This window comes from Prionailurus bengalensis, chromosome E2, assembly GCF_016509475.1.
Source record: "Prionailurus bengalensis isolate Pbe53 chromosome E2, Fcat_Pben_1.1_paternal_pri, whole genome shotgun sequence".
Taxonomy (NCBI): domain Eukaryota; kingdom Metazoa; phylum Chordata; class Mammalia; order Carnivora; family Felidae; genus Prionailurus; species Prionailurus bengalensis.
In genome coordinates this window covers 11,306,166-11,332,876 of record NC_057352.1, presented here as the reverse complement: position 1 = coordinate 11,332,876, position 26,711 = coordinate 11,306,166, and the positions used below count along the sequence as shown (strand labels likewise).

The following is a 26,711-nucleotide window of genomic DNA, read 5'->3' as shown; positions in this document are numbered from 1 at the left end:
CATTTCGGGGGGTGGAGGGCAGAGCGGGAAGACACCACTCCCTGCAGCAGCCGGACGAACTCTCGCTGTTCTCGGGAGGGCTGGACAGCTCTCCCGGAGAAAACCGCAGTCTCTAGCTGGCTCTGGGCGCCTGGGCCGCGTGAGCCGGCCCGAGGCAGCGGGAGGCCCAGACATGCGCACTCCGGGCACCTCAAGAGCTGCCTGGAGGACCCATCCAGACAGGCCCCCCGGAATATCCGACTTGGGCCGGTTTGGGCCCTCTCAAACGGCTCTGAGGGGGGGTCCTGGACAGACTTTCTTCTAGAGTTTGGGAGCCAGAGCAACGTCCTCCTCCGTCCCAAGGGCCCTGCCTGGGGCTGGACCGGCTGGGTGTCCCCCACTGAGTGAGCCCCCCTCCGTCCTTCAGTGTTCCGGGCTATTAGAAGGGAGCAGGGAGAGGACTGGGTGGGGGAGAGGCAGGGAGGGCCTAGCTCTTCCTTTTGGTCGAAGCAACTGGATCCTAGGACTGCAGCAAAAGTGCGCACACACTCCCTCCACACCTCCCGGAAGGGAACAGAGACGCTGTGAAAACAGGGAACTTTAGTATAAATAAGAGGTCCCGGGGGGACAGGGAGGGCCCTCGAGGGGCTTCCATAATTTAACACTCTTCAAAAGCACAAACAACAGCACGGGCAGGGTGCGGGCCAGGGGAGGGGTAGGCCACCCCTGCCCTGCCCACAGGCCGAGGGGCACATTGCAGAGCTTGTGGGGGGGGGGGGTCTCCCCCGGGAGTGACCAGTCACATGCTGGGGACAGGGACGAGGCGAACACTGATGTTTCAGAGGGAGGGGTCATTGTACTTGGCAGTGGGTGGGGACAGGGCTGAGGCCACACGGGCCACTACGTCCCCCCAAGTGCTGGGCCGGTCTGGGGGACCCTCTGATCCCCTAATCTGTGCAGGGCAAGGGACTGGAGCAGTCCATCCGTCATGGTTAGTCTTGTTAATCATACGTTGATCCGTGAGGTCGGCGGGAGGGTTATGGCTAGGAGGCGGGGAACAGAGGGGGGACCCCGACATCCATGGTTTCACACCACTGTGCCGCTCGGGGAGTTGCTGGGCTGGGAGGAGAGGCCCTGGGGAAGACGAGAGGGGAGACAGGAGGGTTAGAGGCTGCCTGGGGCTCCCGTCAGTCCCATGGGGAGGGAGCCAGCCCAGAGTCCCCAAGGCGGCTGTCGCCCTGACCTTGCCCTTCAGTCCGCCCCAGACCCCGCCCGGACAGAGGCCGCTGCTCTAGGTCAGGAACTTACATCTCAGCTAGCTTCCCTGTCCCGGCAGGCGGCACTCTTAGACATTAATTAATTAAAGTCCTCGGGGTGATCCCGAGCAGAGAGGATGGGGTAGGGGTGGAGAGGATGGGGAGAGGATGGGGCCCTTTCTGACTGGGGGGTGCGGGGGATAGAGAACTCAGGGACAAGCCTACCTCTACCACTGACTTGCTGGGTGACCTGGGCCAACTTCCTTCCCCTGTCTGGGCCTCGGCCTCCTCGTCTGTGAACTAGGGAGATACAGGGGTCTCTTTTAGGACTTGCCGGACTCCCCAGATCCCAACGACCCTGCCTCTGAGACTGTGCTATTACGTTCTAAGGATTCAAGACCCTACACAACCCTAAAACCGCTCTTCGAGGGAACCCAGCCTCGGCCCTCAGACCTGGCATCCTGGGCACTGTGCCCACATCCCCGAGAAGCTGAGCCACGAGACAAGAGCTCCAAAGAGACAAGGCGCCAGGTCTGTGCTTCCCCTACTGGGACCTTCCCGACCGGGACCTCGCCGAACCCCACAGCTACAGTGGGAGGTGGACACATCCGCCCACCACCCACCTTCAAGGCTCCCTAAGAGGTGATGGAGGTCAACGAGCAGTGACCTGCCCGAGGTCACAGGGAGCAGTGCCAGAACCCACGCTGGGACTCCCCAGGCCGTGACTCCAGCGGTGGGCTCAGGTCCAGAGTCTGAGACCCAGGCCGGAAGCCGGGCCCACGGGCTCAGTATCGCCCAGAGAATTTGACCAGCATCATTCACCAGGTTTCACAACTGGCAAATCACACGTCCCATAGAAACAGAGATCTGGCTTCGAGTGACATATGATCAGATGGGGCCATGCTGGGCCCACTGGCTCCCCGCTTCAGATAGCTGGCCACGGTCCCCACTACTCCCAGCTGTCTTATCCCCAACCCTCTCTCGGTCGTCACAGAGAGTTCTAGAAGCCCGGCACCCTGGGACCTGAGGGGTCTCACTCTGGGACACTAAGAGTTCCCTGGCTCCCCCTCATCCCACAGGGCTAAAGGCTGTGCGGTGGCCAACCCCTCCGCCGATGCCCGCCTCTTCCTGGGCCCTGGGGAGGCTGGCGTGGGGCGACTCACCGCCTTGCCCGGCCGGGCCCAGGTACAGATGAGGCCCTCCTGGCAGGCGGTGATGATGCAGTCCTCCAGGAAGAGGAGGACCGTGAGCCGCTCCTGGGCGATCTTCTTGCACACCAGGGGCTCGAGCAGCGGCACCTCGTGGATGCGTGGGCACAGCGCTGTGCCCAGCACCTTGGCCGGGTCCAGCCGGCTGCGCGGGGCCGGGCCGCTGGGCTTGTCCCCGCCGCCGCCACCGCCGCCCCCGCCGCCGCCCCGGCTGATGTTGCCCAGGCTGTGGTAGCGCTTGTGCTCTTTCTCTGACCCCCGGTCCCTCCGCTCCTGCAGCGTGAGCGTGGCAAAGCGGCCGATGCTGAACGGCGTGCCCGGCTCGGCGGTCGCGCCCGGGCCGCCCGCCTTGCCACTGCCCGCTGGGTGCGGAAGGCTGTTGGAGCGGGACAGCGAGCGAGGCAGGGGGCCGGGGCCCGGCTCGGCGCCCCGAGAGCTGCCGGCGGCGGGCGGCGTGGCGCCGGGCGTGCCGGGGAGGGTGCGGGTGCGGGCCAGGGGCGGGTGGGGGTAAAGCACGTCTTCGGTGAGGTCCCACAGGCAGAACTGTGTGTCCTGGCCGGCCGAGCCGAAGCGGTAGGTGATGGGGCCGGCTTTGGGCAGCGGGGAGAGGGGGGCTCCCCCGCCCGAGCCCGGGCCCCCGGCCTCAGGCTCCTCCTCCTCCTCGCCGCTCCGCTCCCCGTCACCGCCGGCCGCGGCTGCCTCCTCGGCCCTCGTGGTGTAGGGGTCGAAGGCCACAGCATTGACCCAGGACTTGTGGCCGTGGCCCCGGGCCACCACACGGCCCTCGGTGAAGGACCACACGGTGACCAGGTCGTCTTCGCCACCCGTCACGACGTAGCGCCCATCCGGGCTCCAGCACACGCAGAGCAGGCCCCCAAAGTAGCTCTTCATGAGCCCCCGCAGGAGCATGGAGTCGAAGTGGAAGACGCGCAGGCAGCCGTCCTGGCTGACGCAGGCCAGGTGCCGGCCATCCGGCGAGAAGGCGAACTCGTTGAGGGGGCCCTCGCCCACCGCCCACTTGGCCAGCGGGTTGCGGGGCGCCTTGCTCTTGGCGGCATAGACGGCGAAGCCCTCGCCCTGCTTCAGCAGGCTGTACTGCGGCGGGGCCGAGGCGCAAGGGTGGCTGACGTTGTACAGGTACAGGTGGCCACTGGCGTGTGAGGCCAGGAACAGGCTCTCTGATTCGGGCAGCCACTTCAGATAGGTCACCTTGGTCTTGTCGATCAGCCGCTGCCAGGAGAAACCGTGGGGGTTGGGAGAAGGTAATCCGCTCCCGGCTCCCGGCAGACCTCCTCCCCAACGTGGTTCCCCCGAAAAGGCCCTCGGATGTGGCCCAGACCTTCTCGGACGGGGCCTCCCACACCGAGGGTAAGGGATGGACGCCAGACCACGGAAACGCAGGGGAAGAAGGGTGGCCTGTGAGGCAGCCACGGGGAGCTCCACGGAGCCACGATGCCCCATCTTCTGCAAGGGGACGGTCCTGCCTTTCAGAGAACTATCCTCCTCTGTCTAACCCTCTCCACAGTCTTCACCACGTCAGGCTTAAGGCAAGAGATCAATTCACAGAACATCAGTCCCCAAAGAAGGGCTCTCGATCTGTGTGGTTGGCTGGCCTAGCCCCAGAGCACAGCGCTGCACACACAACATCTCCTAGACACGCGAGGGGCAGCACCAGCCCGCCAGCCGCACACGCGCCTCTGCTCCCGTCCGCCTTCCAGCCCACATCCAGTCCTTCCAGAACACCCGGGACCTGCCCTCTTCTCGCCCCACCCCCACTCCAACCACGCAGGTCCCAGTCGCCATCAACCCTGTGCTGGCCTAACTGGCCAGCCAGGCTGCCACTGCCGCTCGGTTGCCAGACAGAGGCTGTTAAAATGGAAGTCAGCACTAGGCACTGTCCAGCCCCAAACACCATGGCGGCCTTTCTCAAGCAGGGTTCCAGAGAGAACGAAGCCCTGGGCACCCGCAGTACACAACGAAGTAACTTCCTCCCCAGGCAGCGAGGTGGCTCCTCGTTGTTGGCAAAGATTCGGAAACCATCAAATCACTTCTTTGTTCTACGGCTGAGATGAACCCTAGTCAAGAAAGGCTCTAACAGCCGAACTCTTCTCTTTTCCATGGCCCTCCAGACCCTACACGGGCTGGTCCCTACCAGGTCTTTCTCAGAACCCATCCACCACCCTCCCCTCAAGAACTGCTCTGGCCACTCAGCCTTTCTGGTGTCCTCCTCCCACACTTCCCCTGATAACTTTCCGGCCTCCTTCAGGCCTTTATTTCAATGTCCCCTCCCCCTGCCCCCTGCAAGGAGGCCTCTCCTATTTTGTGAATGGACGAGCTAGTGCGTTTTTAATCCATTCACCGTTCCGCTCCCTTCTGCCATTCAGGCACTCTGTGTACTTGGAACACCTCCTCTGAACAGAGAGAAAAAGACAGAGGACGGGGCGCCTGGGTGGCTCAGTCCGTTGAGCGTCTGACTTTGGCTCAGGTCACGATCTCGGGCGGTTCATGAGTTCGAGCCCCACATCGGACTCGCTGCTGTCGGCGCAGAGCCTGCTTTGGATCCTCTCTCTCCCTATCGTTCTGCCCCTCCCCTGCCTGCACGGTCTCAAAAATAAACAAACACTAAAAAAACAAAAAAAAAAACAACAACAAAAAAAAAACAGAACAAGAGCAGCCCCTGCCCACGGATGAGGTCGTTCATCGGCACGCCCTCTTGTGCCGAATCCAGCCAGGACTGGGCAATCCCCACATACGATTTTGTAACGACAGTCCTGTGAGGTAGGGATGAGAATCCCATTTTGCAGAGGAGTAAAACTGAGGCTCGGGGGGCGGGGGGGAGGTGTCACCTTCCCGAAACCACACAGTGAGGAAACGGTGCGGCAAGGACTTGAATTTGGAGACCAAATTCTGATGTCAAACGAGTCCCAACAGCTGACTAGGCTCAGCTGTCTTCTCCGCAACACGGGCACCACAAGCCCTAACCCAGCAGCACAGGACTTGGGCACAGCAGGCGCAGCTGTCATTATTGGTCCTTAGCACGCTAGCTGTTACCTCGGCCCACACATCCGTCAGCCCATCCCCTCTCTCTCCTATCCTGCACCGCCCCCCCACCCCCACCCCACCAGGTCTACACAGCTCCCAGGCAGCTGCAGTCTCGTGGCCACAGTGTACGGGTGGGTGAATGGGAAGGGGGGAGCCGCTCTAGGCCCCAGGGGCCCATAATCACCTCTTCATTGAATAGCTTGCTGGTGTCCTTCTTGATGAGATCAAGGTACTGCACCTGGCCGGCTGAGAACCCCACCAGCAGGGAGATGGTCTCTGTGGCAGCAGTGAACTGGTTGAAGTCATGGCAGGTGGGCTGGGTGCCCTTATAGATCCGCTTGTCAATTGGCTTGTTGAGATCAATGGACTTGAGCAGCGGGAGAAAAGCAGTTAATAGCTTCTACTACTGAGAGGAAGGAAGAGGGTGTTGAGGTTGGGGGAAACCACTAAGAGGAAGCAGGGTTAAATCCCTGAGGGAAGTGGGTAGGTGGATGGGTGAGTGGGCAACCACAGACAGGAAGGGGGACCCAAATCACAGACCCAGTAAAGGAAAAACACAGACAGGAAGGTTCCCCCCCCCCTCCACCCCACATGAGACCACGGTGCTTACCCCCAAAGTTGGACCCCCTAACTTTAGGGGACACCCTTGCCCGTAGTATCAAAGCTTGCAGACCCCCACAGTCCCATTCCTTTCCAGTCCTGCCCCACGGCCTCAGCAACTCCCCTGGATCTTAGCACCTCAATATCCAAGCTTCCCCAAACTCAGGGCCGCCCACATCCCCAGGACTCTAATGCCCAACATCCCAGAATTCTGTTTCCTTTGGAGTCCCTAAATCTCGGGACCTCCATCACAGTTCACAGACGCATTAAACCTCATGGTCCCCCACATTTTTGGTCCTTCATCACCTCTGGGCTCCCAGGATCTCCATCACGTCTGGGGACCACCATAACCACGGGCCTCATCCCCCTCTGGGACCTACATCTCTCTAGAGACAACCATCACACCTGAGGATGTCCCCTTGGGCTCTCATCACCCTCAGCTCTCCATCAGTTCAGAGATTCTCACTCCCTCCAGGACCCTGTGTCTCCAGAACCTGCGTTCCCTAAGATCCCATTCACCTGCAGGATCCCTATGACCTCTCAGAGCCCCATCAGTTCCGCAATCATCCTCACCTCTGGGCTCCCAAAGTTTCAAGACTCCCCCCCACCCCCACCCCCCCGCAATAGCTGCAGACTTGCAATACCCCTGGGTTCTCCATCACCTTCCGGCCTGCATCACCTCAGGAATCCCTATCACCTGCAGATCCCTACCACCCAGAACCACACAGGGTCCCATGCCATCTGGGAATCTCTCCAAAATACCAGCACAGAACCCCCCACGCATAACTCGGAGATCCCACATGACCTCACGATTCTCCATCACCTCTACGATGGCCAGCACCTCGGAGGGTGCTAAAGGGCTAAGAGGCCACCACCTTTAGAATTCTGCATAACCTCCAGGCACCTTTGCATCCTAGGACATCCGTCACATCTAGGATGCCATTTCCAAACCCCACATCAATCAGAGACTCTCCCATCACTTCGGGATCACCTCAGGGGGCCCTATCCTCTCTGCCAGCACCGAGGCCACCACGATGCAGGCCGCTCACCCGTTGGCTCCCGCGGCGGCAGCAGCCGGGGTAGAAATACAGCTCGCGGCCCAAGTTGAAGCAGACGCGGTCTCCTCCGGCACCCAGCCCCGCGGGCGTGGCGGGCGGTTCCCCGGCCCCGGCGCCGTCGGGCTCCCCGAGGCGCACGAGGCTGAGGCGCACGGCGGGCAGCGCGGGCCCTGGCCCCGGGCCTGCGGGCGGCGGGGACGGCGCGGAGCCCGCGGCGCCGGGGCCGGAGGAGGAGGCAGGGCCGGGCGGGGGCTGCGGCGGCTGGGGCGGCGCCGGGGTCTGGGCGGAAGCCGGACCCGACCTGCGAGCGGCGCCATCGCCGGGGAGCAGCTTGTAGAAGCCCTCGCGGGTGCGGAACTGCGACTTGATTTCCGCGCAGTCCCCCATGGCGGCGCCGGGGCCCGAGCCGCCCTCCGCGCCGCCCGCCGCCATCTTGGGCGCCCCCCTCCCGCCCGGGCCCCGCCGCTGCCGGACCGCCGCCCGCCGCCGGGCCCCTGCCGGAAGCCGCGGGCTCGCGCCGGAAGGGGTGGGGTGGTCACCCGGGCGACGCCTCTTCGATTGGCAACAGGATCGGGAGGCGGGATGAGCTCGGGCCGTCGCTCCGGTAACGGTTCAGGGACTGGGGGCGGGGCGCGATATGGGGCGTGGCCTTTGTGCCAGCGGCCGACTTGTGGTTGGCTGCGGGGCGGGGCCCAGCGGGAGATGGGCGGGGTCGTGGAAAAGCTCAAATCCCTAGCAACGGCGCCCAGGGAACCGTTTGCCTAGCAACGGAGGGACCCTCAAGAGGAGGCCTCCTTCATAACTGACCTTCCCATCGCTTCACAGACGACCCCAGGTGGTTCTAGTGCCTTCTTAGACTCACAACATAACACCTTTCTGATCTCCAGTGTTTCCCACTGACATCTTAAAATCCCTGACTGACGACAGCATCTCCAGGCATTCCACCCCACCCTGGATGGTGTCCCAAATCCTGCTGATCTCCAGTGTCTCCATAAAACTCCTAGGGCTACACCCACCCACTACTGATTAACGTTAACCCCAAACATTTCCACATTTCCCTCCAACCTCCGATATATGTCTCCATGACTTCACTATCTTTAACAATCTCACTTGGTTCTCCAACACCCTCTTCTGATGCTAAAATTTCATCGATCCCCGCAATGCCCGCAGTGTCCCGATGACCCACTAGTAATCCATGACGCCCCACTGATTGCCAGTGCCCTTCACTTCTGCTGAAGCCACCCTGACCCCATCACAGATCTTCCTAGACCCATTCTCAGTGGTCTCTCAGATTTCTCATCAAAATGTCCCAGAGGCATCTCACACTCAGGAAGACCTACAATGAAATTGAAATCTTCCTCCAAATCCTGCTCCTCTCCTGTGTCCCCGTCTTAGAGTTCACACTGCCATCCCCCCACTCACCCAGTCTGCAGACCTCGGTGTCTCCCTAGATCTGTATCATCTTCCTTCACCCCCTGCTTCTAGCCCCCAATTCTTTTGCATTCTGTTACCTGAATTCCTCTTTTCTAGTCCCTTTCTCTGCATCGCCATGGTCCAAAGCCCTCCACTCCAGTCCTGCCCTCCCAGTAGCCTGGTCTCTGCTCTCCCAGACTCCCATCCCAACACTCCACTTGGCATCTAGAGAGGTCTTTCTAAACATGAGTATGACTGGGGCCCTCCCTTGCTCCAAGACCACCTGTGGCTCCCTAGTGTTCTTGGGGCAAAATAAAGCCCTGAGTGATCTGCTCCTGCCAACCTCTCTTTCCAACCTCATCTCTTACAACTAACTCCTCACCCCACGTCCCAAACATGGAGATTCGGGAAACTACCTCAACATAGAACTCTCTCTTGCCCTTGGTCTTTGCACATGTTGTTCCCTCTGCTTGGAATGCTCTTCCCCACTCTGTTCTTGACCCTTTGAGAGCCAGCTGAGGAGCTCGGTCAGTTCTCTGGGCTCCCCCATCCAGGTTGTCACTGCCGAGAGATGTGACTGCCTCTCCTGTAGAGAGTGAGCCCCCGGGAAAGCAGAGCTGGAGCTGCTTGGCCCCCTCTGTGTCCCCAGCACAGGGCTGGGCTGACAGAAGGCACTTCAGTAGTTGTTTGGGGGCACCTGGATGGCTCAGTCAGTTAAGCATCTGACTCTTGATTTTGGCTCAGGTCATGATCTCACGGTTCGTGAGTTCATGCCCTGCGTTAGGCTCTGCGCTGACATCGTGGAGCCTGCTTGGGCTTCTCTCTCTCTGCCCTTCCCCCTCTCTCAACATGAATAAAGAAACATTGAAAAAAAATAGTTGTTTGGTGGCCAGATGAGTGAATGAAACAGATGGGAGGGCCTATGCAGCAATGTCTGTTCCCAGCAGAGCTCAACAGCCCTGACTTGGGGGCCATGTCAACAACTGCAGTGAGAAAATGCAACACACAAATGAGAAACTAGGCCATAGTGCCATGGGGAAATTTTATTTTAGAGCAGCTACCTCCCTCCTCTACTCCTGCCCTCCAGGGGCAGAAAGCAAACCGACAGTGGGGGGAAAAAACAACACCCCATCACTAACTATGTATAAGGGAAAACCTACTATCTACCTGCTTGCGGAAGGGGCTTGGGGGGGCCCCCTTCAGTCATCCAGATCCTCCTCCTCGTCTTCCTCCTCATCTTCTTCCTCTTCCTCCGCGGCCGCCAGGGCCTGCTCCTGGGCTGCTTTGAGGGCCTGCTCTTCCTCCACCGTGGGGTCACTCATCTCCAAGATCTCTGGGCTGTTGGGGTACTCCTGCTGAACGGGGGCTGGCAGGGGTGGGTTGAAGTTCTCGGGACTGTACTTGTGGCCCCAGCCAATGTAGATGTTCTCAAACTTCCTGGAAAGGCAGGGAGATACTGAGAGATCCTCCCGCCAAGGCCCCAGCCTGGACTTCCAAGGAAGGTGGGACCCCGCGAGGGCTTGGCCTGGCTGCACAGGTGTGGGTGGTGGGGTGGAATGTGCTGTGCCTACCAGGTCTCTCCGTTCACGTGCTCATGAGTGTTTACTGAGCATCTGTCTCCTAAGTGCCGGGCTGTCTAGAGCTGTACCCTGCAACAATGCATGTCACTGCGGAGCACTTGAAACGTGGCTGGTGGGACCAAAAACCTGAGTTTCTTTCCTTTTTTTTTTTTTTTTTTTTTTTTTTTTTAGTGTTTTATTTATTTTTTTTTTTTTTAAATTTTTTTTCAACGTTTTTTATTTATTTTTGGGACAGAGAGAGACAGAGCAAGAATGGGGGAGGGGCAGAGAGAGAGGGAGACACAGAATCGGAAACAGGCTCCAGGCTCTGAGCCATCAGCCCAGAGCCTGACGCGGGGCTCGAACTCACGGACCGCGAGATCATGACCTGGCTGAAGTCGGACGCTTAACCGACTGCGCCACCCAGGCGCCCCAAGTGTTTTATTTATTTTTGAGAGAGAGAGAGAGAGAGAGAGAGAGCCAGGGAGGGGCAGAGAGGGAGGGGGGCGGAGGATCTGAAGCAGGCTCCAGGCTCTGAGCTGTCAGCACAGAGCCCGCCTCGGGGCTCGAACTTGTGAACTGCGAGATCATGACCTGAGCCGCAGTTGGATGCTTAACCGACTGAGCCACCCAGGCGCCCCAAAAGCCTGAGTTTCTGATTGTATTTGATGTTCTAAGTTCACCCGTGCTTTCTCCTTCGGCCCCCTGGTCACTTAGGGGGTGTGTTGTTTAATTTCTACATATCCGCGAAAGTCCCCCAAATTCCTTTGTTATTGATTTCTAATTTCGCTCCAGTGTGGCCAGAGAACATATTTTGTATAATCAATCCGGTTAAATTTATCGACACTTGTTTCCTGGCCTAGCATATGGTCTAACCCTAGAGACAGTTCCATGGGCACTTGAAAAGAATGTGTGTTCTGGGGCACCTGGGTGGATCAGTTGGTTAAGTGTCTGACAGGCTCAGGTCATGACCTCATGGTTCATGAGTTCGAGCCCGTCGGGGTGCCGACAGCTCGGAGCCTGGAGCCTGCTTCAGATTCTGTGTCTCCTTCTCCCTCTGCCCCTCCCCACTCGTGCTCTGTGTCTCAAAAATAAATAAATGCTAAAAAAGAAAAGAGAAGAATGTGTGTTCTGCTGTCGTCTAGGTGGATTTTACTTCATTTTAATGAATTCAGATGTAAACAATAAAACCGATATTCAGTTCTGTTATTGGATAACGGGAGAATGCCGAAGTGTGCCTGGGGCAACTTGGGCCCATGAATCTATTTTCTCAGCTGTAAATGTGGTGAAATCTGAATCCAAGGTCAAGTACTTCTGATGAGAACGTAGCATCCAGATGGAATGTGCTGTAAGTGTGAACTTCACACCAGATTCTGAAGACAGAGTATGAAAAGTTTAAAAAAAGAATGTAAAATAGCTCGTTAAGTTTTACAGTACCGATTTCACATAGCGATGACAACATTTAAAATATAATAGGGTAAAATAAACTATTAAAAGGAACCTTGCCTGTTTTTACTCTTGAACATGGCTAGTTCTAGGACATTTTATTTATTTATTTATTTATTTATTTATTTACTTACTTACTTACTTACTTACTTATTTATTTTAAGTAGGCCACACATCCAGCACAGAGCCCAACGTGGAGCTTGAACTCATGACCCTGAGATCAAGACCTGAGCTGAGATCAAGAGTCAGATGCTTAACTGGCTGAGCCACCTGGGCACTCCTCTAGAAAATGTAGAGTAATGCAGGTGGCCTGCATTTTCTTTACAGTGGACAGTGCTGGTCTAGGTATGGGGACCCAGCAGTGAACACGTTAGACAAAAATCCCTGCTGTGGTGCCTGCATTCTAGAAGGAGGAGACTGATAATAAACAAGAACAGAAGGGGTTGGGGCCAAGCCTGCCAGCCCACCTGTTCCCAGAATTCTAACTAGAGGAGGAAATGGGAGGAAAAAGGGGAGACTGGGAGATAGGGAGAGAGGCAGTGAGGGGCAGGGGGTGGGGGGGAGAGAGAGGGATGGAGAATTTGCCCCGCAGGCTGTTTGGCTTTGCCCTTATTTTCACAGCCTTGCTGTTCTTGAGACCTTTGCTTTCCTCCAGGTCTTCCTAGAATCTTCGAAAACACTGCTTCCTTGGAAGCCTCACCAGGGAGGTTGAGCTTCTCTAGAAAGACAGACCTTCAGAGGGGCGCCTGGGTGGCTCAGTTGGTTAAGCGTCTGACTTTAGCTCAGGTCAGGTCATGATCGCACACTCCATGAGTTCGAGCCCCATGTCGGGCTCTGTGCTGACAGCTCAGAGCCTGGAGCCTGCTTTGGATTCTGTGTCTTCCCCCTCTTTCTGCCCCTCCCCTGCTCATGCTCTCTCTCTGTCTCGAAAATAAATAGAAACATTAAAAAAAAAAAAAAAGATAGACCTTCAGGCCCCAACCCCACTCCTGTGTCACCAGAACCTTCACTTGAATCAGATCCCTGGGGTTGTGTACACTCACAGTCTGGGAAGCTCTGGTCTACCTGCTTCCCCCTCCCCCACTCCATACTTCTCTCTTTCCCCAGAGATTTCACCTCAAGGTTGCTCTTCCCAGGAATCCCACTTTGATCCCCTTAAGATGATAGGTATGAGCTTTTTTTTTTTTTAATGTTTATTTATTTTTGAGACAGAGAGAGACATGAATGGGGGAGGGTCAGAGAGAGAGGGAGACACAGAATCGGAAACAGTCTCCAGGCTCCGAGCCATCAGCCCAGAGCCCGACGCGGGGCTCGAACTCACGGACCGCGAGATCGTGACCTGGCTGAAGTCGGACGCTTAACCGACTGAGCCACCCAGGCGCCCCGACAGGTATGAGCTTTAATTGGTCCCCGCACTGTCCCTAGTGGTACTTAGTTTGTAACAGGGTATTTATTTGGCTGGAGGTGGGGGGGGGGCTATACTATTAATTTCTGTGCTTCCTCTGCCTGCTCTCAGAGGCAGGATCCATATCGCCTTTTCAATAAAGGGCCTGGGACCTAGCATACATCTGGCAAACAGTGACACCCAAGAGGGTTTTATAAAGAAAAAACAAATGGATGGTGGGAGGGATGCATGATTGAGTGGTGGATGGATGGGTGAGTTGAGTTCCCAATTTGGATCTATCTTTTGCTTTCAGAAAGATGTTGGCAGGGCGCCTGCCTGGCTCAGTCAGTGGAGCGTGTGACTCTTGATCTCGGGGTTGTGCGTTTGACCCCTGTGTTGGGGGGTTGAGATTACTTAAAAATAAAATCTTTAAGGGGAGCCTGGCGGCTCAGTGAGTTAAGCATCTGACTCTTGGTTTCGGCTCAGGTCATGATTTTGGGGTTCATGGGTTCGATGCCTGCATGGAGCTCTGTGCTGGCAGTGCGGAGCTTGCCTGGGATTCTCTCTCTCCCTCTCTCTCTCTCTCTCTCTCTCTCTCTCTCTGCCCTTCCCTGACTCATGCTGTCTCTGTCTCTCTCAAGATAAATAAATTAACTTAAAAAATAAATAAATAAAATCTTTAAAAAGAAAAGAAAGCTGCTGGCAAATTAGGGTGCGGCCAGAAGAAGGGGCTGGCGAAAGCAAGCCAAGGAGACTCTTCCCTGTTTCTGGAGGCGAAAAAATCGCCAAGAATGTGGTGAAAGTAGCCAGATTACACGAAATCTCATCATAGGATGGAACAGTGCACCTTGGGCACGGAGCTGGAAAGGGAAAAATCTAGGAAAACTTATCCTGCCATCTGGTGGACAGAGTTGGTAAGTGCGCCCAGCGCGGGGCTGCCGAGGGCGCTCCCTAAGCGGCAAAGCAGAAAGGCTCCCTCGCGCCCAGTGGGAGAGACTGAGGGCCTCTCGGTGCCCGGCGAGTGTGTGGTGAGTGTCTCAGTGAGTGTGCGTGGGTGGGAATATGCAGCAGTGACAAATCTTTGGGGAGCAACTTGTGGGGGATCCTGGCAGGGAAGACTTCTGCCCCATGGACCCAAGACCCTTCAAATTGGAAGAACTGCCAGGGGGCCCAGGGAAGAAGTTAGGTCCCCCGGAAAGAAGACGGTGCCCCTGGCAGGGCCACATCAAAGTGGACTCCTGAGTCCTGTCTGGCTCTGTGACTCATAGAGCTGAGAAGCCTGGGCCGGGAGGCCAGAGATCCAGGTTTGAATCCCACATACGCTGTGTGACCCTGGGTCAGTTCCTTACCCTCTCTGATCCTCCGTTCTCTTATCTGAGGGGCTCTCACTTTTTGTCCGGGATTTCTCATTTTAGCCCTGGTTGGAAGTCCTGGAGCTGAGTGAGGGGGTCAGCCCAGGGGGCTTCTTGGAAGGGGTTCCTTCCACTCTCTGCCCCCGTCCACCCTCAGCCTGGCTCAGAAGAGGTTATAGGGGCTTCCTCTTCTGGAAGGGACTAGGAGAAGACCTACTTGCCAGTGGCGTAGGCATAGGCCCCTGGCCAAAGATTGGAGCGCACGACAGCCACGGAGTACTGTGGGCAAAGGCTGCAGGACAGGCGGGTGGTCCACGGTGACATGTGCATGATTTCTGCAGGGGAGTGGAGAGCACCAGGGGAGGTCAGAGCTCCCCACAGCCCTGCGCCGCCCCCTGGAGGGGAGACTGAGAGAAAGAGGGGAGGGCGCAAAGAAGGAAGACAGGGAGGGGCTTCGTGAAGGGAGTGTGGCTGGCTCCAGATCACTTTCTCACCGTGTGGCCCCAGGAAGCCACCTCGCCAGTCTGAGCCTCAGTGACCGCATCCAAGAAGTGGGTACACTTATCTCACCTCCCTTGCAGGTGCTGCCGTGCTCGGTGATCACCCTTCCAGGTCAGCCATGGCTTTGGACCAGGGTCAGAGGGCACGGCACAGGCCCTGTGGTCCCGGAAATCCGGGTTCAAATTCGGGCTCTGCCCGTTCACCGGCTCTCGGCCTCTCCTTTCTCCTTCCTCCGGGTGCCTGAGACCCTGACCTCGGGTAATCCCCATCCAGTCTTCCAAATTCCAGCTCGGGTCCTGCCTTCTTGGGGAAGGCCTGTCTAATTCTCTCTGTCTCTCGCCCCAAACACACACGGGACTGGAAAGATCATATCCCACCACCCGGAACACGCCGTATGCCAGACACGGCTCACAAGATGGACGTGTTCCTGCAACCCCAGGAGGGAGGCACGATCACCAGGCCCGTGTTATAGATGAGGGAGCAACTGAGGCTGAGAGAGATGCCCCCCCCAACCCCGCTTTCTCCCCAGTCCCCACCTGGGCCGGAGGGCTGGCGTGCGTGAGGCCAAGAGGACTGTTACCTGCGTCTTCGGAGAGCGGCGTCAGCAGCGGGGGCCCGACCTCTTGCTCCACGCCTTCCATCCCCTCGTCTGCCTTCTCTTCCTCCTCCCCTAACTCCTCTTCCTCCTCTATCTTCTGCAAAGGGTTCACCCAAGTGCAGCGGCCCTGGAGGTGGGGGGGGGGGGGGAGGTCAGACCACATCCCCCGGGGGGATAGTAACCCGCCTGCACCCTGGGAGGTGGTGAGGGCCTAGGAAGGACACCGGGGCCTGGCCCTGTCCTCAGGGACCCAAGTATGGGCAGGGGGGGCAGGGCTAGTCACACGGGTGGGGGGAGAGAGAGCTATAGTTGTGAGATGGAGACTCCTGCCACCTGCTGGCTGTGTGGCCCCCCATCTGGGCACACTCATTCATTTGTCAGATATTTAATGAGCATCTACTACATACAGATAGGTGCTGGGGAAACATCCTTGAGAGGAGAGAACCCCCCGCCCCCAATTTCTGCCCCAGGGAGCTGATATTCAGCCTCCCATATGATCTTCTGCTCATCAGTGAAATGGGGGTAGCATAGGGGTTCTCTCGTTGGATTGCTGACGGGCTACACGAGGCCCTGAAGAGCTGATATGTGTTTGTTAAGTGAACGCACCTAAGTGCACAGTACAGAGCAGACTCACCTGCCTCAGCGAGGCAGTGGGAATGATAGTCGTGCAACACTTCCAAAAGAAGTTGTTTGGATTCAAGAAGGCGTGGCAGAGTCAATAAAGTTTGTGGACTGAATGAATAAAAGCTCCTAGCACACAGCAGGGGCTTCCTTGAACCAGTGAATGCACGAATATAGAGTTCAACACATCAGGCGGTCAAAAAAGGCAGGCCTTGGGGCGCCTGGGTGGCTCAGTCGGTTGAGCGTCCGACTTCGGCTCAGGTCACGATCTCGAGGTCGGTGAGTTTGAGCCCCGCGTCGGGCTCTGTGCTGACAGCTCAGAGCCTGGAGCCTGCTTCGGATTCTGTGTCTCCCTCTCTCTCTGCCCTTCCCCTGCTCATGCTCTGTCTCTCTCTCAAAAATAAATAAACGTTAAAAAAAAAAAAACTTTTTAAAAAAAGAAAAAAGAAATAATGAAATCTTTAAGCATCGGCTGGTGCCCCAGCCCCTCCTTGAGCTGAGCTGTTGCGTAATATTCTGGTACGTGTGCCCTGTCACCTTTCTGGAATCTGAAAAGCTCGGAACTCCAGGATGCATCCGGCCCCAACAGTGTCTTACAGGGCATCGTCAACCCATATCTGCCAGATGGTGAATATTATGCAGCACGTCAGGCAGAGAGCCAGCGCTTGAGAGCATTGCCTGGAGCTCCCCTTCCCCGCCCCCCCACCCCACCCCGGTGAGTCCCCTGTCCTCACCTGCGGCAGGATGTGCTGGGCGTGATGCACCCAGTTGGCCATGGAGTCCACCAGCTCGAGCACCGGGATGCCCTCAAAGTCGGGGTTCTCCTCGTAGGAGTCGCGCCCCGCGCCGCCCTCCTCCTCTTCATCGCCCTCCTCCTCCCCAAACTGGTAGAATCCGAGCGGGCTGATGTGCGTGGCGGCCGAGATGCGGGCGATCTGGGCCCGCAGGTAGTTGGCCTCGTTGCCCGGGAAGGGCGGGTAGCTGACGACTGGCGCGTCCAGGAAGCCGGTGAAGAATTTCTTGATCTTGCGGGCCTGCACGATCTGCACGGGCGTGACGTGCGGCAGCCGCGTCCACGGCCGGCCCGGCTCGTTACACACGAAATACAGGTACTTGTTGGTGCCCGAGCGGCTCTCCTCCCTGGGGATGACGGGCGGTGGCTTCCACATGGGCTTGGGGATAATGTCCGTGTCCTTCTCCTCGTCCTCCTCGCCCTCCTCCTCGTCGGGCGCGTCCAAGCCCTCGCCGCCCTCCATCATCTCCTCCGCCTCTTCCTCCCCTTCCTCCTCCTCGCCCTCCCGGAAGGACACCTCGGCCACCAGGTAGCTGCGGCTGAGCCCCAGGATCTTGCCCCAGAAGCGGCAGGTATGGATGGGCTGCTGCTCCACCAGCTGCTTCAGGGCCATGAAGATGCGGAAACTCTCGTCTGAGCTCAGGCCCACGCCAGCCTGTTCCAAGTAGAAGGCCGTCTCCATGACGTTGGGCACTGCCGTCTCAGCCTGCAGAGGGGCGGGTGGAGGGCAGAGGAAAGAAGGCTGAAGCCCTGCTCCCTAGCCTGACTTGTGAAATCCGGAGAGCCAAACTGCTCTGTAACCCAGTTGCTCATGAGACCGCTGCAGGCCAGTGGGATGTAGGGGCAAGTCCTTGGGGAGGAGGTCCCTTAAGGAAAAGAAAAGGGGGGGGGGGTGGGGGGAGAAAGAAAGAAAAAGGAAAATCACCAGGAGAAAATCCTTTGCTCCTTCATCCTTCCCCCTTCTTTCTGCCTGCAATGGGATGTGAGATCTGGAGGCACAGCAGCTATTTTGGGACCATGAGGCAATGCATGGGATGGTGTGTACCCATACCTTAATGATGGTAGAGTTGAAAGGTGGAAACTGCCGGGTCCCTGGTGGCATCACTGAGCCACCTTACCTCCCTTCTTGTTGTATGGGGCAAAGAGGCCACTTTTAGTCATGTTTTCCGTTACTTGCAGCCAAATGCACCCCTAACAGATACCCCAAATCATATAACAAATTAAGGGAAGATGCAGGCCTTGAGCCCAGGAATCAGTGATGCTGGAGGATGGTGGTGATAACTGTTGCCCCCACCGCCTCCTCCTTCACCATCTACTTGGTTCAGGCAGACAGAGGGGGAGGGGCAGAGAGACGGGGAAGTGGGGGCAGAAAGGGAGTGAGAACAAGCAAATTGAGGGCTGAGACTAGAATACAGTGAGGTTTGGACCGAGGCAGCCACTCCCATAGCCACATGGCCACAGGCTGACCCCAATACTTTTCAGTCAGTCCAGAAATCTTTATTAAGGACCCAGTGGGTGCCAGTCCCAGGCTAGGCAGGCATTGAGATATAGCAGAGACCAAAACACATGAGGTCCTTCCTCAGGAGATTGGCATGACCCACCCTTGGCCAACATGACTGGCCCCGGGGAAACACATTGCCCAAATCGGGGAGACCACATGCTCTCTTGCCAGAATTTGAAAGCAGAAGGGAGAGAGAGGAGGTATAGAAGGTAGAGTAATGATCCCCCCAAAAGATGTCCATGTCCCAATTCCTGGGCCTGTGACTACCTGACACGGCAAAAGTGACTTACAGGTGTGATTAAATTAAGGATCCTGAGACAGGGAGATCATCCTGGATGGTCCGGGTGGGCCCCAAGTCAACACAAGGGTCTTGCTAAGTGAAAGTGGGGAAGGGAGGAGGGTCAGAGAAGATGTGATGAAAGCAGAAATCAGAGTCAGAGACTGGAAGGTTCCGGAGGAGGGCCCAGGAGGAAGGAAAGTGTGCTGCTTCTGGAAGCTGGAAAAGGCTAGGAAATGGTTTCTCTTCAAGAGTCTCCATCAGTAGGGCAACCCTGCCAACCCTGACCTCAGCCTGGTGAAGCCCAATCCGAAGCGGACTTCAGACCTCCAGAGCTATAAGGTAAAACATTATGTGGTCTTAAGCCACTAAGTTTGTTACAGCAGCCATAAGAGACTAATACGGGTCCACTCTGTGCGTGTGGCGGCAAGTGAAACAGGCAAGTGTGGGAGCCACATGCTGGATGACTGAGACTTTGTGTCCAAACTTCACCTTTTGTAAGGACACTAGGCATAATGGACGAGGGCTTCACCCTATTCCAGAAGGTCCTCATTATAACTCATTACATCGGCAATGACCCTCCTTCCAAATAAGGTCACATTCTGAAGGGTCTGGGTGAGGGATACATCACCCTTCATAAGAATACTTCATAAGGGGGCGCCTGGGTGGCTCAGTCAGTTGAGCGTCCGACTTCGGCTCAGGTCATGATCTCACAGTCTGTGGGTTCGAGCCCCGCGTCAGGCTCTGTGCTGACAGCTAGGAGCCTGGCGCCTGCTTCGGATTCTGGGGTTTTGTTTGTTTGTTTGTTTGTTTGTTTGTTTTTACCTCAGCTCGAGATGTAGCACACCCTAATGCTCAATAGTAGGAGAATCGTTCTTTTGAAAGTGGTTCTGGCGCTTTCTTCCCATCATAAACGCAATGCAAAAGCTGGTTTTCCTGATTGGTGGTGACACCAGCCACTCAGGGGGAGTGGAGTCAAGCTTAATTCCAAGACACCTTGCTGATGGGGAGGAAGGCAAAGGGAGGAGGGTAGAGCGGTGCCCGGGTGGCTCGGTGATCTCGGATTCAGATTCGGGAGTTCAAGCCCCAGATCAGGCTCTGTGCTGTCAGCGCAGAGCCTGCTTCAGATCCTCTGTCCCCCTCCCTCTCTGCCCCTCCCCTGCTCTCTCTCTCTCTCTGAAAAATAAATAAAACATCTTAAAATTTTTATTTAAAAAAAAAAGGGATGAGTGTGTGCCTGGCCCATGAGCCAATGGCCATCACCCTCTTTCTGGGAATCCCCACCCTCCATCCACATGGCAATGGAGTGGCCTCACCAACCATGTTTAAATGATATCACTCCACCCCGCTCACTGTTAATTTCAGCAAGAGTGGGAAACTGCCCCCCCAAGGTCAGGTCAGGTCAGACTCTGCTTCTCTCCCCATCCTCTGCTATCGCCAGTAACGCGTGTCTGGGGGGAGACAACGTACATGTGGCATCCTCCTGCCGTCTCCAGATTGCTTGCACCTGACCACTGGGTGTGAGGAGAAACTTCTCTCTTGTTTACACCACTTGTCTCCACTTCTGCAACATTGTCTGTTTCCTGCCCTCACATAAGTAAAGTGTCAGCTTTTGGAATGTGATGCAATAATACTGAAGTTAGAAATTATAACTTGGAGAGTAGGCAGGAGCTTTATGAAACAGAGGCGCAGTGAGTTCCGGGGCAGAAAGCCATCTACAAGGGCGGAAGGAGAAGGATAGAGAATCCACAAACAGGTCGAGTCCGTAGAGGTGTAAATAAATCAGAGATGGCATTTCAGAGGATGGGGGGAAAGAATGCATTATTCCACCATGGCTGTTGGGGATCGTGGCTAGCGACTTGGGAGAAATAGAAAAAGGAAATGAGAGCCCTACCTCCTGTCAGAGAAATACATAAAAAATGATGAATCACTGATTTCTTTGAGTCTCTTCCTAGAAACATGCACAGGCCACAAACGTCCACAATTTTGCCACGAGTTTGCGGACCTCCCAGAAAGAATTCCAGCTCCAAATTCTAAGTGGGTGGGGCCTTCAGGGACAAGCCCGTCAGGGGGCGGAGTCTCCGGGGGTTGGCATTTCAACGGGGCGGAGCCTCAAGCGCCGTGGTGCTCCAAGGGGGCGGAGCCTCTAGGAGCCAAGCGTTCTAAGGAGGCGGAGCCTTCGGGGCCTTGCGTTCGATGTGGGTAAGAGCTGGAGGTGGAAAGGAAGGGTGTATTTCCAAGTGGGTGGGGCCTCCCGAGGAGAAACTGCATCTGAAATTTAAAACCATATTCCCAGGTAAAACTTGGCGCGAGGCTTGGTATTTCCACCTGCGCTTTGCTCACCCAAGGGCTCATTCCTTTGTCAGATTGTCGCTCCCGTGGTCTCTCACCATCCCACCCCACCGTCGCCAGAATCCCAGACTCTCAGAAGCATGGACGTGAGCACAGAGCAATCGCATCCGCAGATGGGGCAAAGGTTCTGTATAGCACGGGCTTGGAGGTCACGGTCCTGCTTTCCTAGTTCTGTCTCTGGTACGTCCTAGCTTCCCGCCCTCCGAGCTGAAGTCTTTCCTCTACAAATAGAAATTAAGTAGCGCTTGCTTTGCAGAGTTGTTTCGGGGGATGAGCCGAGACAAGGCTCTCAAGGCTCTTAGCGGGGGCCTAGGAGGCGTCGGAATCATCATAGAGTCCCCAGCAAATGTTTCTTGAACGAGTGGAAGAATCCTTCACCTGAATTTTATGCCATTGTCCAAGCCTGGAAACAGAATTGTGGAATTAAATATTCTGCGGCTAGTGAAATGTTACTGGGCCAGGAGTTGAAGAGCTCTTAGCAAGGGGTCGACTTACAAAAGGGGAAACTGAGTCTGGGGATAAGGGGCACTTCAGTGTTGAGAGACTCCAGGAGGCAATGAGTTTCACAGAAAACACCTGCAAATCAGAATTATTTGGGGGAGGGAGGAGTAAAGGACGGCAAGAGGGAGACCAGCCTCCACCTCCACTTAGCCGCCGGAGTCAGTTTTTTGTTTTTTGGTTGTTGTTTTTTGTTTTTGGTTTTTTTGTGTGGTTTTTTTTTTTTTTTTTTTTGAGAGAGAGAGAGCGAGTCGGGGAGGAGCTGAGGGAGAGGTAGAGAATTTTAAGTAGGCTCCACACCCAGCGCAGAGCCTGATGAGGGGCTCTATCTCACAACTGTGAAATCATGACCTGAGCCGAAATCAAGAGTCTGCAGCTTAAACCGACTGAGCCACCCAGGGGCCCCTGGAGTCAGTCTTCTAAAAAGCAAAGCCCACTAGCCTTTCCTCTGCTTCAAACCTTTCTGTGGTGCTCCAGCGGCCTCAGGAGAAAGCCCAATCTCCTTGGTCTGGCATTCAAAGCCCTCTGTGACCTGGTCCTCCCGCCCCCCCACCCCCTACCCCCGTGGCCCACCTAGCACACTGACCTGAAATTGTTTGCGGTTTCTGGGTCCTACTGTGCATCCCCTCGCCCCCGGACCTTAGCAACGTCTGTGCCTAAGCCTGGTTCACTGACCCTCCTGCCACGCGCCCCTCCCCATCGCCTCTCTCACCACCTCCTCTTCCATTTCCTGTTGGCCCTCGCCTCCGCCGCTCCGCAGGAACAGCGCCTTCTGTCTGTCCGCCATCTCGTAGGTGGGCTGCATCTCTGGGTCGTCCCGCAGGGTGTCCAGCTTGGGGTGGAACCACTCCCATTGCGTGGTGCGGTTCAGCGACTCCAGGATGGACAAAGGGTCCTCGGGCCGCTGGTTCAGGATCTTGGTCAGCAGGTTCACTAGGTGCTCATACCTGCCTCCGGTGGGAGGGAGTGGGAGGTGGGAGACATCACTCGCTCAGCTCAGTGAGCTCAGCGTACCTGGCCCCCGTGCCTGGCGCTGGGGACACAGTGCAGAAAAGGTCCCTGCCCTGGTGGGGCTGACATTCTGATGATGGAGACAAATGAACCGAATGTGCAAAACATACAGTGTGTCGGGAGGTGGTAATTTCTATGGAGACAAAGCAGGGAGGGGGGCTGGGAATGCCAGGGATAGGAGATGGCTTGTAAGTTTAAATAGGAAGGCCAGGGAAGGTCACACCAAGGTGACATTTAAGCTGAGATCTGAAAGACGTGAGGAGGCAAACCATACAGATACTGGCGGTGGGGGTGGGGGGGTGGAGAAGTATTTCAGTCAGAGGGAACAGCAGGTGCATAGGCCCTGAGACATCTCGTGAGTCTTACATGATCTTGACAACAAAACTCAAGGAAGGGGCGCTTGGGTGGCTCAGTTAAGTGTCTGATTCTCGATTTTGGCTCAGGTCACAATCTCATGGGCTCATCAGATGGAGCCCCACTTAGGGTGCAGAGCCTGCTTGGGATTCTCTCTCTCTCTCCCTCTCTCTCTCTGTCTCTCCCTCCACTCATGTGCACTGTCTCTCTGTCTCTCTCTCAAAATAAATAAACTTTCAAAAAAAAAAAGATTAAAAAAAAAAAACTGAAGGAAACTAGGAGAAAGGAAAATTCCATGCCAATCTTGCTTAGAAATATAGATGCTGAAACCCTAAGCAAAATATTAGCAAATAACATCCAGCAAAAAGATGCTCTCAACAAATGATGCATCATGATTAAACTGGGCTAATAACAGGAATGCAAGCCTGGGAAGATATTAGAAAAACAGAAAAAAAAATTAACTCATCATGTTAATATGTTCAAAATATATGTAAGACAACCTCAGTAGGTGCAGAGAAGTTGTTTGATAACATTCAACACCCGTTTATGATTTTTAAAAACCCTACCAAACTAGGAACAGAAGGTAATTTTATTTTATTTTTAATTTTTTTCATGTTTATTTATGTTTTGAGAGAGAGAGAGAGACAGAGAGTGAGCAGGGGAGGGGCAGAAAGAGAGGGAAACACAGAATGTGAAGCAGGCTCCAGGCTCTGAGCTGTCAGCACAGAGCCCGACCCAGGGCTTGAACTCACAAACCATGAGGTCGTGACTTGAGCTGAAGTCAGGTGCTTAACCGACTGAGCCACCCAGATGCCCCTAGAAAGTAATTTTAAAAAAAGTTTATTTATTTACAGAGAGAGAGAGAGAGAGAGAGAGAGAGAGCGTGCTCACATGTGAGTGAGAGTGAGGAAGGGACAGAGAGGATATTAAGCAGGCTCTGGCTGTCCGCACAAAGCCTGATGAGGGACTTGATCTCATGAACCGTGAAATCATGACCTGAGCTGAAATCAAGAGTCGGACTGACTGAACCACCCAGGCGCCCCAGAAGGTAATTTTTTACAATCGCATAAAGGGGAACCTATGGCCCATAATGGTGAAAGATTGAACATTTTTTCCTTATGAGATTGGGGACGAGGATGCCTGCTTTCACGACTACACTGGAGGTCGTGGCTAATGCAATATGACATGAAAAAGGAAAGGCAAAAAGGATCGGAAAGGAAGAAGGAAAACTGCCATGGTTTGCAGGTGGTATGATTGGGGGTGATGTGCAGAGGCCTTGAGTGGAGGGTGTGCCTGGCATGTTGGCTGGAGTGGAAGAAGAGGGAGGGATCAGGGGAGGAGAGGAGGCAGTGACACCGCCTGATACACAGTGAGACAATACTGTGATAACAGTATTGTAATGGCTTCCTTCTACCTGAGCCGGGGACGATGCTGAGCACTTGAGAGCAGTGTTGGATTCTCACCACAATTGTACATCTGAGGAACAATTACAATCCCTACTCTCCAGGTGAGGAAACTGAGGCTCCGAAAAGTTGAGGCCATGAGATCACACAGTGGTAGCACAGTCACGATTTGAAACCAGGTTGGTCTGATTTCAAAGCATGTGTGTCTGTGATGCGCCCGGGTGGCTCAGTTGGCTGAACATCTGACTCTCAATTTCAGCTCAGGTCATGATCCCAGTGTTAGAGGATCGAGCCCCGCATCAGGCTCCAGGCTAGGTGTGGAGCCTGCTTGGAATTCTCCCTCTCAACCCCTCACCCATGCTGTCATGTTTGAGCGTGCTTTCTCTCTGTCTCTCTCTCCAAGAAAACATGTATGTCTAACTGTCTGCAGGGTGGAAACCCTTTGGCAATTGTCTTGGGTGTGCTGGAGAGCCATCACTGAATTGGGAAGGGTAAGGAGAGGTCAGATTTTGCCCATGGCTTTTGAATAAAGGACCTTAAAGATTCCAAGGGTGGGAACTGTTGGGAAAAGCTAGAGGTTAATTCTGGCTAGACTCTAGGATCTGAGGCCAGGAGCTGACTAGAGATGAAGTTTGGAGAGCGGCAGGGGCTGAATGGCTCTTGTGAGGAGGAAGCACTTACTCCTGAGCTGTGGCAAGCCCTGTGCCTGGGAGAGATGGGGTCAGTTTTGTGCTTTAGCAAGAACTGTTGCTTCTCCAACCTGGCCCTTTCCTGCTCTCGCTCTTTCTCCCTTGGTTCCAGTTGTACCAGCCTCCTTGCTGTTCCTCAAACACAGCAAGCCTTGAAGCCTTTAAATGTGCTTCCTCTGTCACCTGCAAGGTGCTCTCCCTCTTCTCCTTCAGGTCCCTGATCAAATGTCACCTCCTCAGAGGCCCCCCCAGAGGCCTTCCTTGACCTCATGCTATTTCACATGCACTCCCTAACTCCCCTCGCCGTGCCTTATTTTCCACCTTAGCTCCCATCATTACCTATCATTTATTATATTTATTGCCCATTCTCCCACCAAAATGTAAGTTCCATGATGACGTAATGGGGACTGAGAACTGTATTCTAACTACAGCTAAGAGGCTTTGGCAAGTCAGTGGCTAATAGGGCCTCAGGAGCCAAATCACACGTACTCCACCACATCCTAGCTGTTATCACTTTGGATATGGGACCGAATTTTTCTGTCTTGGCTTCGTCCTCTGTAAAACAGGGACAGTAGATGTGCTAATCTCAGCTGTGAGAACTAGATGTTAATGTATGAATGGTGGCAGCCTGGTAAGTAAATGCTAGCTGTTGTTAGCGTTTCCACCCCCTGACTCCTAGCCTGAGTTAGACACCCCTGGAACAGTCCCTGGTTACCCATGAGGGGTGATCCCTGGTCTGACTGAAGGGACCTGGGAGCCTGAGGCAGAGCCTTGGCCGGGTCCTCTCCCTGCTAGGATCCCACCCCCTCTCCCCCCCACTTAGGAGCCCCTTCTCACAGGCTGAGGTTGCAACTGACGCTGGTCTGCAGCAGGTAGGCCTTGGCGTTCTGCACGGCCAGCTCCAGAGGCTCCGGCTCAGGCACCTCCAGAGTGAAGGGCGTGAAGCCTGGCTCGGAGGGTGAGAACTGGAGGGTGGGCTCATCCCTCAAGTAGGGCCCATGCTGGCTGAATTGCAGGTCATCTCTCTGGTACATGTTGAACTGGCCCAATAAGTCTGGCTGGGTCTCCAGGTAGGCAGACTCCAGTTGCTGGAAGAGGTTGCTTTGGCCCCGCTGTAGTTGCTGTAGCATTAGGCCGCCGTTTTGGGTGGCCTGGATCCCACCTTCTTCCAGATAAAGCTGGGGCTGTAGCTCGGAGGGAAAGCCCATATTCGGGGACGGGTACTCCACCCCACCCAGCTGGGCCTCCTCAGCCTGGAACATCGTCAAGTTCTCCTGCTGGGTCGGGCTGGCCCCTAGCGACCAGCCCTGGAGGTTGGCCTGGCTGGCCAGAATCCCCCGATTGCTCTGCAGGATGGAGGTATCAAGTGGTATCTGCTCCGCCTCCTCGGGGAAGGCGGGCTGGGGCCGAGAGAGTTCCAGACCGCGCCGCTGGGAAACCTGGGAACTCCTCCGACTTGAAGGCGGCTGGGAAGGGGGCTCAGGGTCGGGCGGTGGGTCCCCCATAGTTCAAAAGGGATCGCCGACTTCCAGGAGGAAGGCTTGCAGACAGGCAGGCTAGACCGGTCGCCCGCCTGCCGCCACAGGCCGGCTAGCCTCTGTGCCAGCCGCCCCGGTTTCTAAGGAGGGAGGGGGCGGGCCGTTACCAGGGGAGGGCGCGCGGGGACGCCGGGGCCTAGGAGCCGGTTTCCGCGCAGGCGCAGCCCCACGAGCGAGGGGCTGCCTGTCCTCCAGCCAGCGGCTGGGCGCGTTCACTAGCTACCGCGCAGTCCCACAGCTGACACGCAGGTAGAGACCAGAGACAGCATCCACGCCCC

The 26,711-nt window shown here is 55.9% G+C and overlaps 2 protein-coding genes across 3 annotated transcripts; both read right to left on the bottom strand.

Annotated features, from left to right (window-relative positions):
- Positions 1-564: 564 nt before the first annotated feature.
- Positions 565-7,614, bottom strand: DMWD (DM1 locus, WD repeat containing). 2 transcript variants are annotated; one of them, XM_043600474.1, is made up of 5 exons: positions 7,135-7,614; positions 5,670-5,852; positions 2,399-3,673; positions 1,461-1,535; positions 565-1,113 (listed from the first exon to the last, which is right to left on the bottom strand). In XM_043600474.1, the coding sequence occupies exons 1-5, from the start codon at positions 7,573-7,575 to the stop codon at positions 1,066-1,068; spliced, it is 2,022 nt and encodes a 673-aa protein (XP_043456409.1). In that variant the 5' UTR covers positions 7,576-7,614; the 3' UTR covers positions 565-1,065. The 2 variants fall into 2 exon arrangements, with proteins under 2 accessions (XP_043456409.1, XP_043456410.1); XM_043600475.1 differs by lacking the exon at positions 1,461-1,535.
- Positions 7,615-9,579: 1,965 nt separating this feature from the next.
- RSPH6A (radial spoke head 6 homolog A) lies at positions 9,580-26,630 on the bottom strand. Its single transcript, XM_043600469.1, has 6 exons — positions 25,733-26,630; positions 22,151-22,385; positions 16,752-17,516; positions 15,379-15,523; positions 14,515-14,632; positions 9,580-9,993 (listed from the first exon to the last, which is right to left on the bottom strand). The coding sequence occupies exons 1-6, from the start codon at positions 26,398-26,400 to the stop codon at positions 9,756-9,758; spliced, it is 2,169 nt and encodes a 722-aa protein (XP_043456404.1). The 5' UTR covers positions 26,401-26,630; the 3' UTR covers positions 9,580-9,755.
- Positions 26,631-26,711: the final 81 nt, after the last annotated feature.